The following is a 17919-nucleotide window of genomic DNA, read 5'->3' as shown; positions in this document are numbered from 1 at the left end:
GATCCTCCCCCTGATGCTGTGAGCTGAGCATGGGATGGGGCTGCTCCCCTTGGACAGCCCTGTCCTCCAGCCCTTCCTCAGCAGAGCACTGAGGATGAGTTTTGATCTGTTTTGAGCTCTGTCTGGTGGTGCAGCAGTTTCCTTGGGAGGGTGTTAAATCATTTCTTTGCTACAGGGGCAATGTGAGAGTAATACTAAGCAGACTCTGCAGTAGCACCATATGGATTGCTTTAGCCCTTGAATGGGAATGGAATTCTGGTTTTAATCAAGCAGAATTCAGCAGTGGCCTCAGTAAATAGCAGGATGTGTCAGTGCATTGCAAAGTTTTATATGTGTAATTTTTAAATGAGCTTTCAGCAAGTTTGTGTTAATCTGCTGGGTCTTCAAGATTCCCAGAAAGGAATGCAGTGAAAAACACCTTTTCTAAAAGGAGTAAGGAGCAAGATCTCTTTTTACCCCTTCTATCTGTGCTTCCTCTGGGTCTTCACTCCCTGTTAGTGGATTTGTTGACAGACAGTTCCCAGGCATTTGCCCCTGAGTGAAGGGGAAAGTGGGGATCTAGAATGAGGAGTGTTTGTGAAAGAGCTGTTTCCTCCCTCCAAGGGCAGCTGAGGGACTGAGCAGAAAGGAATGATGTGGTGTGCTCAGCAGGGCTTTGCTAAGAGGCAGGGAGGCAATGGGAGAACTGTGGAGACCCACATAGGAGGGAACAGCTCGGAGTCAGCTGGCCCAGCAGCAGAGAACTTCCCCAAAATCTGCCCTTTTCTCCAGTCCCATCTACTGGAGCACAGCTTGCTGCTATCACCAACTCAGTTCAAACACATTGTACTGAGGAAACAAAACAAAAAGCCCTAAAAAGCCAGATTTTCAGGAAGTTTTTAGGCAGTTTTTTCATATGGGCTTGAATTTGAGCAGCGTTCTCACCTGGAAACTCAAATATTCATTGGCCAAATGAGCCATTGTTTGATAGCATTGATTTTTGCAAAGGATGTGTTTCTAATCTCTTTGTTCTTTGTTTCTGTGCCCAGCAGTGAGCAGTGTCCAGACCTGCTGGGGACCAGCAGAAATGGGCACTGAGGAAACACGTGGCAGCTGGAAAACAGCTCACAGTGTTCCTCACCTTTCATTAGATGGTGCAGAGGTAGGGAATGTGTTTTACAAAATACACAGTTATATGATAGAGAAAATGGTTTGTGGTTTATTTTGTTTGTGGTTTTTTACTTGCCTACAAGGAAGAAATAATAAAAAGCCTGGAGTACTTGTTTGCCTTAATTTTCACAGAGCAAGCTCCAGGGATGTATTTATATGGTCCATACTTGTTTTGGGGTTTTTTTAGAGATTTTGGGAATCTTAGCCCTGTGGTATCAGGCATGACAGCAGACACCTGCCTGAAAGGCAGCTCATCATCTCTTGAAAGAAAACTTCTCTTCCCCCTCACTCTTATTTCCTCTCCTTATATTACCATAATGAAATGTAAGCTTGCCACCAGCTCTGCTGCTGAGCAGATGTCTCCTCCTAATTACTGTTGTTGCAGGGTTTTGGTGTTTATCCTGTCTAGGGAGGCTGTTACAGCATTAACTGCCTCCCATTACAGCCTGGCCATGCAGTTGGTGCACATCTGGAGGAAGATGTAAGTACTGGTGCTCTCCAGCAAGTTTTCATCTGCTGGATCTCCAGAGCAGCTCTTTACTGTGCCAAGGACAGCATCCCCCAACAGTGCTTTAAACTGAGGAGAGGGACTTGCAAAAAAAAAACCATCTGCAAGTGTGATTTCCCCTCCCCAGGCATGGTCTGCTGGAAAGTTGGCTTGAAGAGAGCAGAAAGTTAAATGAAGTTTGTTCATTCTTGGTCCTAAAGCACAAAGTGGGATGCTCCACAGGGCAGGCTGCCTTTGTGGCAGTGTGTTGGTCAGGTTTGTAAAGCAGGAAAGGGTTAGATCAGCATTTTCCTCCACCCAGTGTGTATTTCCTAGGAGATATGAAAAGTGCTCATGGGGAGGTGTAAAAACAAACATGCTCTGTTTGCAAGAAGGAAATGTGAAAACAGTGGTTGGAGCCAGGGGAGGATGGAGGCCAGGGGGTCCTGGTCCTCTAGGGAGGGCAGGATTAGAGAATTTCCTCCTCCTTCTTCAATAAAGTCTCCTGGGTTTCCTACAGTTCTGCTTTTGGGGTCATTTCATGTTCTGAAAGTTGGTGGTTTTTTTACTTTTTCAAGTTCTCCAAGTTCCTGAGAAATCAGCCACTTTCCTACAGCTCCCTGCTTCATTCTGTTGGCCTGGAAATGTCTTTCAACTGCAGTATTGCACAAGAGGGGTGGTTTTTATTGTTTTCAGTGCTGGGAATGCAGTGCCTGAGCCTTGCACCTTTATTTTCACCTCCTGGAAAGGTTTCCCCTGGGTGTCTTGGCTGCCATGGCTGACCATGCTCCCTTTTTTGGGTGTTTTTCAGTGCACTACCAGAAGATCATCCACCGGGACATCAAACCTTCCAACCTGCTCTTAGGAGACGACGGCCACGTTAAAATCGCTGATTTTGGTGTCAGCAATCAGTTTGAAGGGAATGATGCCCAGCTTTCCAGCACTGCAGGGACACCAGCCTTCATGGCACCAGAGGCCATCTCACAGACTGGCAAAAGTTTCAGTGGAAAGGTGGGTCTGTGCTCACAGCTGGAGTCTCTGGGCCCCCCAGGCACGGCACAAAGGGCAGTGCCACACCTGCACCCTGGCTGTGGCATAAATTGGGGCTGTCATTTAGAAAAACTGAAGCTCTGATTCTCTCCAGTCCAGGCTCAGCTCACATGGGTTGTCCTGTGCAGTGGGCAGACACATGCCAGAGCCCTTTCCCTGCCCAAAGGGAAAGGAGGAAGCCTTTGATTCCCTTCCAAAACAATCAAAAGGCACAGGGGGCTGCTGAGCACCAAGGTCATATCTTGATTCCTTGGAAGGGGTAGGGTCTAATTGGGATTTTTTTTTTTTGTCTGGAAAACTCTTGAGGTTCAGCCCTGAATGGTGTAATTTCCTGTAAGAAGGGGCTGCTTGCTGGTCACAGCAATGCTTGGCCCAGCACAACCCTCATTCCTCAGCTGTGCAAGAGCTGCCCTTAGGAACCCAACTTCAAAATGACATAGAAAATGTTGAATCCATACAAATAGCGTTTTCTGAACTGGTGGGAAAATACTCAGGTCACCTGTGTTGCCTCTCCTTTACTCTCTCTTCTTGGTTTTTCAGGCACTGGATGTGTGGGCCATGGGAATCACCCTGTACTGCTTTGTTTATGGGAAGGTAAGCTGCCTTTCAGCTGCTGGAGCCCTGCACTGCACTGTCTGCCTGGCTTTTGGCTCTTTCTTTTCCAAATAAAGGCAGATATTAGAGACAAAGACCTAAGCTCAAAAATCCCCCTGCAGATCAGAAGGGGCTGATGCTGTGATCTGTGGAAAGGATCATTTCCAGCATTGGGCCCTGAATGTGGAGCCATTGTTTGTGCCACAAACCCAGAGCAGCACCAGCAGCAGTTTGTGGTGGGTTTATCCACATTGCCTGCATTTAGAAATGAGCCAGAGCGTGGATAGAGAGGGATAGGATTGATCCCAAACTGCTGCAGCATTTCTGGAAGCTGATTACAGAAAGCTCTGTCTGCCAAGGCTGAGTTAGGACTGATGGGGGGTCCAGTTTGGCAGAGACAGCTCTTCAGTGCTGCCTTCTGCACACTCCATGTCCTGTCATGGCTTTTCCCTCATGTCCCAGCCGTGCTGTCCCAGGATGAGCAGTACAGCAGGTGTGTGCAGTCTCTGTGGGCAGGAATGTCACCTGAACCTCTGTCCAAGCACACACCACTGCAGGTCCCACCACACCAGGCATCCAGCTCTGGGGTAAGAAGTGGCCAGGGGAGGTGACAGAGGCAGTTCACCTGGCAGGCTGGATGAAGGAGGGCATTCCAGTCCAGTTATGTATGCTTGAGATGCCTCTGCTGTTTTCCTGAATTTATTTTTTAATAAGGAATGAATTGATTTATTGTGTGTGGGGAGGTTTAATTTATTTCCATCTCTGTGTAAAACCTAGGGAGTGCAGAGGTTGTACTTGGAATTAAATGAATGACAAATGCCTGAGTGATGCCAGGATCTTGGACAACTGGAAAACTTCTTGTTTGTTTTACAGTGCCCTTTTATAGATGAATATATTCTGGGTCTTCATAACAGGATCAAGACCAAGCCTGTGGAGTTCCCAGAAGAGTGAGTAAACTTTACTCTGCTACTGTAAAATAAAGTTCAGTTTTCAGCATCATTCTCTGTGTGGCACAGGGGGCACTATGGAGGGATGGACATGAGTGGGTGAGGTGCTCTGTGTTCTCCTGGGTCCTTCATGAGGGTTTTGTGCTGGTGCTGTTGGGGTGTTGTTAAAAGTGCTTCTGCTCTTCCTCTGTCCTTGTTGTGCAGACAGGGACTAAAGGAAATGGCCCTTTGGAAGTGAAGGGATTCCTGGATCTAGGAAGTTCTGCCCCACCTGCTTGACTCTGGAGATGCTGGATGCATGGTTTGGTTGGGGTTTTCTTCCTCCCCATGCAGCAGCCACCAGAATGATTTCATTTATTCATTTTCAAAAGCAATGTGGTGATAAACCTCAGTCTTGGTCTAAGTAAACACATCCCTCTCCTGTGGGCTTCCCTTGGAGCCAGGGGAGCTGTCTGATGGGAGGATGCTTGTCCTGAGATAACCACAGATCAGCAAGCCCCACTCCCCCAGCCCTCCCCAGGAAAACATGGGCTTGTCTTTTGCCCTGGCAGAGAGGGGCCAGTTATGAAAAAAGCAGGAATTAATTCCCCTGTGTGCTGCTGCTCCCAGCCTGCTTTGGTCAGTGAAGGAAACGCCCGTGGGGCACAATGGCAGTGCTGGGATGGGCAGGGGAGGGGGCCAGCTGTGGTCACAGCAGTGCAGGGGACAAGCCAAGGCCACTCACGTGGCATTTGAGCAGGGGAAGCTCAGGATTGAGGTGAGGAGTGTTTGTGGTGCTGTCAGAGTCTGGCAGGAGCTGAGTCATGCTGGCTCCATGGTCACCATTCCTGTAGCCTCCAGTGCTGGCCACTCCTCAGCATTCCCTCCAGCTTCAGGCCTTTGGTGACTTTCTGTTGGTGAAGAATTTGTTTCCCCTGGCTCCTGACAGATGAAGTAGCCAGAGCTGGACTCTTTGTTTTCCTTCCCAAATCCACACAGTAGTTAGGCAAAGAATTCTTGGCCTAATTGCTCATTCTAATAAAAATGTATAGGTAAAATGACTTGATTTGGAGCAGGCACAAATGAAAACTCTAATGAGAGGAAGGGAGGGATGTTGTCAGGCAGCCTGTGGGATGTGCATGTATCCAACATCTATGGCAAGGCAAGACTTTTGTGAAATGCTCACTGAATTTTCACATTACAGTTAAGGGCTGGGCCTCTACCTTGGCAGTCCCAGACTTCTGATTCCACAGAATGTGATGAATACTCAGAGTGCCCTCCTTTAGACATCTGGGCTGCCTGAGCCCTGGCTCCACAGGCATTAATTACCCCTGCACTGATGAGGAGACACAGCCACTGCAGACAGCTCAGCCACCCCTGCCCAGCTGCAGCCCAGAGGCCTCAGGAGCTCCAAGGACCTGGGGTCTGGCCATGTGGATGGCACTCACAGCCCCCAGTGTGGGGAGGGAGCAGTTCTGGCAGCACCAGGTGACTGGGCTTGAGGCTTTAGGAGCACAAAGGCTGGTCATGCTCCACTGCTGGAACAAGATTTTGACTTGACAGCACTGCAGCCAAAAAAACCCCAAACCTGTTTATGTTCCCCTGGCAGTTTTCTCCTTTGCTCAGGGCTGGCAAAACTCCCACCCCTCCCTCAGCCACCATCTATTTGGGTTAGCAGTCAGCTTATAAGTGACTGTTCCCATCTGCCTCTGCAGTAAGTGATTAACATTTAATGGGCTAACTGGGTTGTGCTGAGATCCATTCCTTCATTCAGGCATTTCCTTCAGCGATAATTGGGCTGCATGATTTATGTGGATTCCTCAGTGACCTGTTCTCCCAGTCTAAAAAAAGCTGCACCCCTGATTAGGTTGTTGCAGGAGCTGAGGGTTACTAGGTGTTGACAGCTGTCCAAACCACATCTATTTGTTAGAGGCAGCAACAGAGACATGGAATTCACTGGAGTGGATCCACCCTGACCTCCCACAGAATTAGCACCTCTCTAGTGAGGAGTATTTTGGTTTCAATTTATTTCACCATGGCTACAAAAGACACATCCCTGTTTGCAGACAGCCCATGGAAACTCATTGCCTGTTTCCTGACAACCTTTAGGACAGATGGATCTGACTGTACCGGTGTCACCATCCTGTCCCTTCCCTTAGAGATGCCAGCATAAATATTTATGGCACTGGAGTTCTCATTCATGTCACTGAGTCCTTGGCATGACACGAAGCAAATGGGCTTAGCTCACACCCTGAGGATCCTGGCATGACTAAAAAGCAAGCTGAAGTTTCTCTCCAAACGTGTCAGCAGAGCCAGCAGCTCTGCCTGGTCCCTCCTCATGAAGGCCAGGGCGATGTTCCCTGACCTGTGGGCACCCTGTAAAGTGATCTGTGGTGCTGGCAGCCCTCCTGAATGGATGCTGAGCTCTGTGCTTGGCATTTTCCTGGGAGCATTTACAGGACTGTGGCTGTGAGAAATCCCATACAGGGATTTTCAAATGAAAAATGCCATCAGGCACGGTGTTCACACCCTGCTGCAGACTGGAGAGAGGGAAACCAGAGACAGGGTGATGTCATCTGTTACCTGGCCATAACCCACCTGACACATGGTGATCCTCTTTATGGAGCTTTAATCCTGTGATACATAGAAATCAATCTGGTGCCCAGAAATGTTAAGTGGTTTTATATTCTATTTATTGTATTTTAAGTAATGCTGTTGACACTTTGGCACGGAGCTGATTTGAGGTATTTTTTAAATGCCATCCCACCTGCATCAGTGTGGTGTCTGGAAAGAACCTCTTTGTTCTGACCTGCTAAATGCACTTCACTGCCCTTGGCTGTTCCTCTGGAGCTCTTCTCAAGAGCAGCACCATTCTTTCCATTCCAACTCAAATTGTCACCCCAGCCCCTGAGGACTCATCCTGTTCTTCCCCTTGTCTGGGCTCTATTGCCTGTGTACAGCAGACCCTTGATGCAACTCTAAGTGTTCAGACTTCAAACTGAACCCCCTTTTTGCCTCTGAACCAGCATCATTTCCTTGTGGTTGTTTGTAAAGATCTCATAGGCAAAGCCCAAATAAAATATTCATGAATTATTAAGCAGCAGCTCTGTTTTCATCAGACTGAAATCTCCCTTGCTGTGCTGTGGTTTTCATTTTGGTTTGTGATAGTTTATTCCCTTCTCTGTCTGAGGAAGGGAATGCAGAGGAGGTGGGCACAGCACCTGCTGCTCAGGGTTGTTTTCAGTCTCAAATCCAGCCTTCCTGGGGAGTCACATTTTATGCTGCTAAGTTCCATCTCCATGAAGAAACACAGTTCTTCAAGAGTCATTTGTGACACAGACTTTCAGCTGCCTAATTCAGTCAGATGCTGGCATTTTGCTGTGCAGTAGCACTTTGATCATTCAGATCTAGTGCATTTTGAAGGCATCTCCTGCATCATTAACCACAGGAGTCACTGCAGCCTTTGGGCTGCAGGACCAAGGGCTCCATGTCAATGGAGTGGCTTCTGGGTTCAGGTGCTCTCACATTTAGATCTTGGAAATAGTGTTTAAAATTGAGATGTATTTCTCTTATTTGCATTATTTGTTCATTCCCTCCTTTTGTTACCTCAAGGCTGAGCTTTGCAGGTAGGGAATGCTGAGTTACAGGCTGCCTGCAATCAGGGCTGTGGAAGCAATTTAAATAACACAACCTGGAAGCTTAGCTGGGAGCTCGAACGTCAGATGGGGCTGTTTTATCCAGCATACAGTTGCTCATGATGCAGGTTCAGCAAATCAAGCTGTGACACTCTTGATTCACAGAGTTCAACTCCAGTTCTGCTCTCAGGAGCACTTTGTTGTTCCAAATCTCCCCTCAGAAATTCCCCTATGTGGTGCTTTCTTCAGACCCATTCACCTGTTCCCTCATCCTGCATTTTGAGCGTGTGCTGTTGTGTTAGGGGGCAGAACAGGATAACCAAGCCCTGTAGCAGTGATTGTGGTGCCTTCCTTTTTCAAGCCAGGTTGCAGGGAAAATATCTCCTGGGCAGAGCAGATTTTCTACCAGGTAACTGCAGCAAGAACTGTGCTTGGCTGCACTTACAATTCCCTTGTTAACTGTGTGCTGCTGTTTTCTTCACTCAGAGCACAGATAAGTGACGAGCTCAAGGAGCTGATACTGCGCATGCTTGATAAAAATCCAGAAACAAGGATAACAGTCCCTGAAATAAAGGTAAGTTGGACCTTGATATTAGAGTTTTTAGTCTCAGCTGATTTTATGTACCTTCTAATGAGGCAGAGCTCTTCCCAGTGTTTGTTTTGTGAGCTGTCTCTAGCACCCTCTCTTGGAAAGGGACAGCACTCATTTTGCAGCCACAGCTCCCATCACTGCTTCTTGCTTGGGGAATATTGACAAAAGCTTTCTTGTTTACTTATTTAAATGAAAATTACTTAAAAGCTGGCTGATCTCAGCGAATCCCTGGGAGAACCAACGTTGTCAGGGGAGCTGCTTGCTGCAGAGCCTGGGCTGGCAGTGTTGGATGTGCATTCCAGGGACTGGATGCGTGTTCCTCCTCTGGTCCTTGTGTGGCCCATGGCCTCAAGGCAGCACATTTGTTTCTATCACCATTATTTGGGAGGTGTTTAATAACAGAAAGAATGAACAGGCCTGGCAGAGCACAGTGCTTCACAGGTTGTGCTTTCATTCTGGGTTTGCATGGGCTTGCTGTCCTCCTGTCACCCCTCACCAAGGCTTTAGACCTGCTGGAGGATCTCAAAATTTCCATGGAGATCCATCAGCATGCTCTACAGGGCGAGCTCTGCTTTGCTTTTTCCCAAGCCAGCTCCAGTATTGCCACCAAGGCTGACAGTAGAAAGGCTGAGCTTCAGGAAAAAATCGTGACATCCCTTCCCTCCATGCCCAGGAGGCCAGAGCCAGGTTTGGAGCTGTATTTATGGGATTTCACTTGACAGCCCTTGCAGGCACACTGTAAGAGCCTGTGGGGAGAGGAGCAGAGCTGGCCCTTGTCCCTGGCTGTGCACAGAAGATGCCTGGTGTGCTTGGGGACTTGCCTTGGATGCTGAGGATGGGTCAGGCTGGGCTCTGCTCAGCCCATGCCCTCGGACAGGACATTCTTCCTGTTCACAGCCAAGAACCCATCCCATGAGAGCCAGCAAGGAAAGGGGGCTTTGCTCTGCTGCATGCAAGACAAAAAAATGAAAATGCTCCAGATAACTCAGGTTTTCAAAGCTTTTCAAACTTGATTCAGAGTCTGCCATGGTGCTGGTTGGTGGCAGCAGGTGTGACAGCCCTGAGCCAGACTGCAGCCACTTCCAAGGAAGCTGGTTAAAAACCCATCTGCAGCAGTGGGAGATGGAGCAGTGCTGACAAGTGGCCCTGCAATGAGCCCTGTGCCCCACTCCTGTCCCAGCCCAGAGCTGTGTGTCCCCCGTGCAGGTGCACCCGTGGCTGAGCAGGGGCGGCGCGGAGCCGCTGCCGCTGGAGGAGGAGCACTGCTCCGTGGTGGAGGTCACCGAGGAGGAGGTCAAGAACTCCGTGAAGACCATCCCCAGCCTGCCAGCCGTGGTACGTGTGAAATCCACCACATCCTCTGAGCTGGGGGCTCTGCTGAAGCCTCCAGCTGGTGGAGGAGGTTTGGAGAGGGGACACGTGTGTTGCTGGCATGAAATCTTGGCCTTTTGACCCAGGGTGAACTTCTTGTGTCTGAGAACTGCAGCAGCCTGACTCTCTCAAGCAGCTGTTCTGTGGGTTCCGTGCTCTCTGCTGCAGCTCTGTAAAATGTCAGCTGAATTATTAAAGGAGCTGTTGTTACTCCTTTGAACCAGCTTCCAGGAGTCAGTCCTGCTGTTCTCACTGCTCTGTTCTCTTCCCCAAAGATCCTGGTGAAGGCCATGCTGAGGAAGCGCTCCTTTGGGAATCCCTTCGAGGTGCAGACGAGGCGGGAGGAGAGATCCATGTCTGCTCCAGGGAACCTGCTGATGTAGGTACCCACAGCCACAGCTGGCCTGTGGGGGGGGAGGGAGGGAGGGTGGGAGAAGCAGTCTGCAAATCTTTCCTGTAGGATTTAAAGACAGAACACCCTTCTGCATCAAACACTGGGGATAAAATCTACCTCAAGTCCTCTCAGATTGAAATATAGTGTACTACTGCAGCCTAAAAACTCTTTTAGAGATGCAGTTCTCTCTGTAAGATGGGTTTGGCCTAAACACATGTAAGGTGCTAAATTTGAGTCTGTTTCTTTCACCTGTTCATTTATAATGCTGTGATCAAAGATCCATTAGAGAGTGGTGAAGTAAAATAAGTTTAATTAAAGTCTAGTTTGGATATATATCAGAGGGTTTAATTCTTCTCTCCTTTCTATGGACAACAGAAATGGTACCAAATGAGCAGTTTATGTAGGTATTTTAATTCAAAATGAGATGATGGGATTTCACCTGTGGTCTGGGGCCCAAGTCTGGGCAGAGACATCATGGTCAGACAAAAGAGAACACTTTGAAATTGCTTTTTCACTTGAGAACACATACAGTATTTTTTCACACAGTTTTTTGTCAGTTAATGAAATAGTGGATCATATTGCAGGGGGATGCTTTGGAGATTGGGTATAAATTACTATATTGGGATTAAAAAGGGAATAGAAGTCTTTATGACTAATAGATTCATCAACAGTTTTTAACCATGATGGTGTGTACAGGGTTGGGGAGAGAATTCTTCTGTCCTTTACTTGGTTCTTACTCTTTCTCCCTCATATTTGTCACTGATTCCTTTCAGAGCCAGGATTCTGGTAGTCCAGAATATAACAGCTGGACCAGTAGCCTGATCTGGGACAACTATTTTTTAATAAATAAAGTTCTCACCCCACAGGATCTGTGAGGCTGTGGCTGACAACAAATCTGTGTTGTCCCAAAATGATTATTTTCCTCCCAGAATCCCAGTACCATTCCTAGCAGACTCCCACGAGGTTTTGCTGAGTCTCACTGCACCACTGACAGCACAGAGGACTCTGTCTGTCTCTCACAGGTGTGTGGGGATTTAAGGGCTCAGCTCAGTTAAGGATGATGATGTTCTAGGTCCCCAACTCTCCACTGGGGACTTTGTCTTGGTGTCCATGGCCAGATTCCAGTTTGGCATTTGAACACCCTGTTCATGAGTGCTGCTGTGGGACACATCTGGAGCATGGCAGTCACAGCTCCTTTGCCATCTTAGCACAAGGGATCTGCCCTGATTTGTTTCTCTTCACTCAATGCCTTCCAAATTAGTTATTGCTAGTTGGACACCCATCCCTACCTGTATCTTCACTATCATTCCTGGTCACTGCATTGCATTGCTCTGAAATGGGGAAACATTTACTAAACTTGAAGAAAAATGTATTTTATTCTTCCCACTGTCACAGACAGGTAACTTGGAGCAAGGCAGAAATTCTTTTCAAGCCCTGCTTGAACTGATAATTCAGGGTGGTCCCCTTGAGCCCATTTCCAAGGGACCTGTTCCCTTCTACCTTTGAGATGCTTGAAAACTCCAGCAAATGGTGCTGTATATTAAACACTACAGCAGGGCTGCTCTTCTTAAGGCATATGGATTATTATTATTATCTCAAACTTTGGAAAACGCTTTACTGACTGAATCTAATGAAAATAACTTCAAATTGAAATAGATGTGTTGGATCTAATGATGCTCATTTCAACTGAACCATGGCTAAATGGGAAATATTCATTATTCAGTGAGTTATCTCTTGATGACAGTGTTATTTCCTCAAGGGGCAAACAGAGTAGACACCAAGCTCATCCACTTCTTAATTCATATTGGTTGTTCCCTAGAAAAAACACCCTTACTACACATATGAAGTGCCAGTGTTTTGAACAGAGCTGTGTTAAAATAAGTTTCAAATGAGTCTGGATTTCTGTGAAGTTTTTAAGATCTTGCAGGAGCAGATAATATTGCTGTAGTAAGGCTCTGCAGAGTTTCTACATATCCATCATCCTTGTAGCTGGACAGGGGACCCCAAAATTGGGACTTGCCAGAAAAGCAGTGCCTGCAGCCATCACTGTACTCTGGACATGTGGCTGCCCAGGAGGAGCTGAGAGAAAAATGAGCCACACATTCCCAAGCTCTCCTCCACAGAGCTCCTTCTCCCCAATGGCAATGTCTTTAGAGGGACATAAATCAGATTTTTTAATATTGCATCTCCTTCTAGTTGTAGGTAGGAAATAACTTATTGTGTTTCTACAGAAGAAAAAAGGAAAGCAATTAGAATACTCCAGTATTTCACATTCAATTTATTTAATTAGGCTGCATGTGAAATTGCCAGAGCCCCACTCACTGCTGCTTCAAGCATCTTACATCTGTGCCATTTTTGAGGATATACTCTGTAGGAAATCCTCTGGCAGCTGAGCTGAGCTCTGGTACCAGAGCTTTCTGGTATTTGATGCTTAATTGATGACTCTTAAAATGGAGCTGTCCTTCAAGCTCACTCTTTGGGATTTGGAGAGGAGGAAACTAAATCATGTGGCTGAATCTTTTTTTAATTTCTCCCTGCATTACCTACACAGCGTGCTGGGCTCTGTTCCTGGAAATGCTCTGTGCAGATGTCTGTGGTGGCAGCAGGGCTTTGCTGCTGTAGCCTTGACACCATTAAGACACCACTGATATGAAACAGTTCTTAAGTTAATGCTGGGAGGAGAGAAAGTTTTTTTAGCACTCTTTAGACCTGCAAGAAGTGAATCCTCTCCTGGCTGTCATTTACTGCTCTGTTTATCAGCAGTGAGCAGTTTAAAAGGCGGATGTTCAGTGCAGACACAATCAGCAGGAGGAGGGGAACTAAAATTTCCCCATTTAACAGCCCTTGTTTTGCACACCTAGAATGGTGTGAGTGCTGCCAGCTGTCACCTGGGCAGTGGCCAGGTGTCACTGGATCCTGCCTTTCATGCAGGATCTCCCAGGAGAGGCAGTGATTCATGGAGTCCTGCAGACCGTGGCCAGGTTCAATGCCCATCATTAATGGTGGCTGCAGAAGCAACTGATCTTTTCTCATTTTCCAGCTCCAGAGTATTTTTTCAGCCCAGTTCAGCATTCACAGCTAAGTTCTGGATTTCTGGTAACAGTGTTTGCTGCTTTTCTTCTGCCTTCTCCACATTTCTCCTAATTGAGTCAGCACTGGCTTCACCACATTTTATTGCTCTCATTTATTGCAGCTACTACCTATCAAATTAATTGCTGTGTTTTGACAGACCCAATTTACTTCCCCGTTATGGCTGCTAATACTATTGATGAAATGTGGTTGTCAGCTTCTCTGTGGGGGATCAGTTGGTATTTTAAAAGCCTACCCTGTTTCCAGCCTTCCCAAAAAGGGACCAAAAGGGCTGTCACTGCCCTTAGGGCCATATTAAACATGTAGGTTAGGCACAAGGAAGCCAAGGGAGAAAATGAGGTTTAAAAAGTGTCTGGCCCAGGTCTCCAAGCAGAAACAGCTTCTCCCAAAGACAGAACTGCATGTTTTGTGGGAAGAGCCATGCCCCACATGCAGGTAGGTGGGATCATGGGGCTGTGGCACAGGATTTCCCTCTGGAATGCCCTGTCAGGAGGTGCCTCCAGCGAGGGGCCCAGTGCTCCGGGGGCTCTGCCCCATTGCACAGGGTGCTGGTAGGACACCAAAGGCCAAAGGTGCCAAATGGCACAGCCCAGGGCAGCCCAGCTGGGCAGCAGCAGTGTGCTGGAAGCCATCTGGAGCTTTCAGCAGTGCTAGGGGCTGCAGTGGGTTTGTAGGAGTGCTCCAGTGCCCTTCCTCATCTGTCCTTCAGCTAAATGTGGCTGATGTTCCATCCCCATTCCACTCTGCACTCTAGGCTGGAGAGGCACAGCAACACAAGCTCCTTCACCTGCTGCCATTGTCTTCATGATCACTTTCTTCCTTTGTCTCACTGTTTTGTTCTCAGGGACAGATTCCTCTTAAACACATCTGTATATTTGCATCCATCTTTAAGGTAATTCCATGTCCAGTGTTTCCCCTGGGTGCTGTAGAAACCTGTGTCCCCTCCTCAGCCTGTGTGATTTGTGTGGTAGTGAAAGCATTTGGCTCCATCCTTCCTTCCTGTAGGAGCAGTTTTACTGCAGTTATTCTGTGTGTGTGACACTAATGTTTATGTATGCTTTTTATTATTATTTCTAATTGTGATTCTTTGGTATTTCAGCTGCTTTCAGGGAGGGAGGGGTGAAAAAAACCAGTTGGGTTTTAGCAGGAGCTGGTGCTCAGCCCCACATTTGCAGAGGAAATAGCTGCAGAATTTGGGAAAGGCTGAGCTTTGTAATTTGAGTTTAATATTTAGTGGTTATGGAAAAGAAAGGGCTGGAGCCATCTCTGCTCCAGATGCTCCACTACTCCCTTGTGCTTCTGCCTCAGATGCAGCCCTGGGAGGGCTCTGGGCAGACCAAAATTGGTTGTTCCAGGTGACCACCCCAGCCAGGACTTCATCAAATCATGGTCACTTGTCCAGCCACTTGCACAGACCCTTCTAGAAAGTGTTGGTCCAGTTAATTCTGTTAAATAACAAAATAGCATTAATGCAAACCGTGCTGAGCTGCTTACAGACACCTCAGTGGGGAAGTCCTAGGATCCAATGGTCAGGCAGGACATCTGGGCTGAGAGACTGGGAGACAACCACACATTTCTAAATACCCTTGGGAGCAGCTCCAGCACTTTGGAGACTCTGCCTGGCCTGGTTCATTGCTCTGACACAAATGGATGAGCCAGAGCCAGGATGTCACCTGCTCTGAGTGAGGAAGGACTTGCAGAGATTCTCCAAAAATAGCCAGGAGCAGGCAGGCAGAGGCAGATGGGGACAGCTGGTGCCACTGCCTGCTGCTGCTGCTGCTGCATTTTCCATGGGGAGGAAGGGACTTCAGCACCCCCATGAGGGCAGATTATTTGAATGGGGACTCAATGGAGGAATTGAGCACTTGCCAGGGGTGTGTGTTTGTGCTGTGTAGGTTGTCCCACACCATCCCTGTCCCGTGCTCCTGTGTTTGGGAGGGCAGTGAGGGGAGGCTCGTTCCTTGCTGGACACAAAACTGGTGTGAATCCCCAGTGGCTGTGATCCCCCCACAGCTGCTGTGGGTGACAGCCATGTGCTCTCCTGGGTAATTGCACAAAGCAGGCTTTGCTCCCCTGGGGCTTAAAAAAATGTAGGAGAGATAAAATCTTATTTCTTAGCAAGTGTTATTTACTGGAGATTCCCATCCAGCCTCAGGCCTCACAGCACGAGCACAGGAGCTCTGGTACTGGATCTGTGCTGCTTCACAGGCAGCCCCAGCTTTTTGGCTTGTGTTTGTGGGGGTCCTCTCACCCTGACACTGAGGTGTTTGGAGAGGCAGAGGCTGCTCAGAGTGGAGGGACAGCACTGAAGACCCCCCTGACAAGAGCAGGAATCAGCAGGATGTGCCAGACAGGGACTGGGCTGTGCTGAGCTGCCACAGAGCAGAGCCTCTGCTGCTAAATGAGGTGATCAATCATTTGAAGAGGGGGATGACAGGCACTGAAGACAGGGCTGTTCCTCAGCTTTCCCTGCAGGGAAATGGTCCATAGGTTCAAGGTCAGGTTTATTGCAGGGCTTTGCTGAAGTGGAGAAGAGAATGGGATTTCTGATAATTTCTGTTTTTTTCAAAAAATGGGCTAGCCCTGTGTCCTGCTTTAGGGATCAGTGACCCCAGGACACCCTGTGTGTACTCTGTGTTGTTCCTAGCCAGGAAATACCCCCAGAGCCCCCAGCCCACTCCCCCCAAACACTGTGTGCTCCAGGCACGTGCAGCAGCACTGACACTGCCGAGCTGGCTTGTCCATGCAGGTTCTACAGAATGCACAGGGTGCCCAGAGCAGCTGTGGCTGCCCCTGGATCCCTGGAAGTGCCCAAGGCCAGGTTGGACAGGACTTGGAGCACCCTGGGATAGTGGAAGGTGTCCCTGCCCATGGCAGGGGGTGGGAGAAGATGATGTTCAAGGTCTTCTTCCAACCCAAACCATTCCATGATTCTGTGATACAGCCAGACTGGTGTGAGCGAGGCTGGGGGACACCACTGCTTGGAGATGATCACCTTTGTGTTGTGGATATGTTTATGATGGAGAAATGGGTGTTTTAGGTGAAGTCATCTGCCTGTGATTGGTTCCTGCTGTGGGTGGCACCTGGAGGTGTTCCCTGTCCCCCATCCAGTGACAGTCACATGCTGTCTGGGGGTGGCTGGGCTGGGTGGAGGTGTTGCTCCTCAGGGATGCCCTGAAGTGCAGTACAGCTCAAGCCTTCTACATGAGAAAACGTCAGAAGTTAGGGGTAGGACAAAAAGGCTGAAGTTATTGTGGTGTATGTGCAATGCGAGTAAGTGACCTTGGCTGAGATTCTAGGGCTGCTGCTCTCAGGTTTTGGGAACTGCTGTTTTGGGGACCAGGCAAACTCACAGAAATAAAAATCACACCATTCTTGTGTAGGAAAAACTGGGTTCTGGTAGAAACATTTAATTTTACTGCCATTTACAGCGGCACTTTGGAGAAGCAGTTGTGAGATCAACCCATCGCTCTGATCTTTACAAAAAAATCACATTAAAGGAGAGCAAGCCAGATGCAAACTAGATCATTTGGAAAGCATGCTGCTGATCTGCACAACCTTCCCCTAGAACCAGATACCTCCTCATGGAGAAGGGCATTCAGGGAAGTGGAGAGCTCAGTTTTTGTGAGCAGAGGCCAAGCAGGTGTCCAGGCACAAGCTGCACATCACTGCAGGGCATCGTGCTGAGGTGTTTATGTGGTACCAGCACAACAGGCTGCTTCATTGCTATTCCCTGTCAATATTATTGACCAGGGCTGGGAAAAAACCACCCCTTGCCTTGCTGTGTGCCTACAATGTTTTTATTTCCTTGCCACCCATGTAGAACACAAGGCAGCAGAGAAGCAGCCAGGGACCCGGAGCTGCCCGACGTGTGCGAAGACGAGGCCGCGTCCTGAGGCCGCCCGGCCGCCGCGGGCTGGGCGCGCAGGAGCTCCAGCCCTTCGTGGTGTCGCGTAGCACATCGCCCTCATCACCCAGCCCGGGGCCTGCACAGCAAAAACAGAACCAGACTAAACCCACCAGAATCGGACCAAGCCAGAAAGCCAGGCAGGAGGATCGGAGCAGCGCCGAGGAGCAGAGCGAGCCTCGGGGCAGCGCGGCCGCGTTCCTCGGCCAAGGTGTCCTTGGCTCCTCCGTGTGTGCCTTGCTCTCCACGTGTGCTTCACCTCGGGGCTCTGTCGGGGGTCTCGGCTGAGGAACAGGGGTTTGTTTGTCTCAAGGGTCCTTTTCCCCCCAGAGACTTTTCCCTTGCGTTTTTGCATTCCCTACTTCAAGCATCAGGAATGAAAAATGGCTTGAGAGACGGGTTTTATATCGGAGGGCAACTGCTTAATTTAATGCACAGGTAAAGCACTTGTGTACATCAGGAGTGCTGCTCCTGGTGTGGAGTTGATGGCAAAATGTCCTTGGATATCAGTTAAATGAGGATGAGATCTTGCTGTTGGAGTGAACACTATCCCTCCCTATGCCTTTCTTTCTCTTTCTTCCCTTTTCCTCTTATCCCTCAGTTCTGCATGGTGTCAGTCCTGCCCCCAGCCACGGCCAGAGCAGTTGCATGAGATTCCCTTTATGTGCACAGAGCTCTGGAGCATGGGGATATGCTGCTACACAGAACAGCTTAGTGCTCCAGG

At 48.5% G+C, this 17919-nt stretch overlaps 1 protein-coding gene across 5 annotated transcripts in view; it reads left to right on the top strand.

The window, feature by feature from the left end:
* Positions 1–17554, top strand: part of CAMKK1 (calcium/calmodulin dependent protein kinase kinase 1) — a 75342-nt gene extending 57788 nt beyond the window's left edge. For 4 of the 5 annotated variants that reach the window (XM_058854709.1, XM_058854708.1, XM_058854710.1 and 1 more), the window contains 7 exons: positions 2448–2647; positions 3227–3280; positions 4154–4227; positions 8328–8415; positions 9640–9768; positions 10080–10183; positions 17112–17554. In XM_058854709.1, the coding sequence (XP_058710692.1) occupies positions 2448–2647; positions 3227–3280; positions 4154–4227; positions 8328–8415; positions 9640–9768; positions 10080–10183; positions 17112–17184 (722 nt within the window). In that variant the 3' untranslated portion in view covers positions 17185–17554. The remainder of the gene's footprint in view (positions 1–2447; positions 2648–3226; positions 3281–4153; positions 4228–8327; positions 8416–9639; positions 9769–10079; positions 10184–17111) is intronic. The other variant, XM_058854712.1, reaches the window with a different exon arrangement.
* Positions 17555–17919: the final 365 nt, after the last annotated feature.

The sequence above is a fragment of the Poecile atricapillus genome, chromosome 21 (assembly GCF_030490865.1).
Source record: "Poecile atricapillus isolate bPoeAtr1 chromosome 21, bPoeAtr1.hap1, whole genome shotgun sequence".
NCBI classification, from domain to species: Eukaryota; Metazoa; Chordata; class Aves; order Passeriformes; family Paridae; genus Poecile; species Poecile atricapillus.
This window is presented reverse-complemented; position numbering and strand designations above follow the sequence as displayed.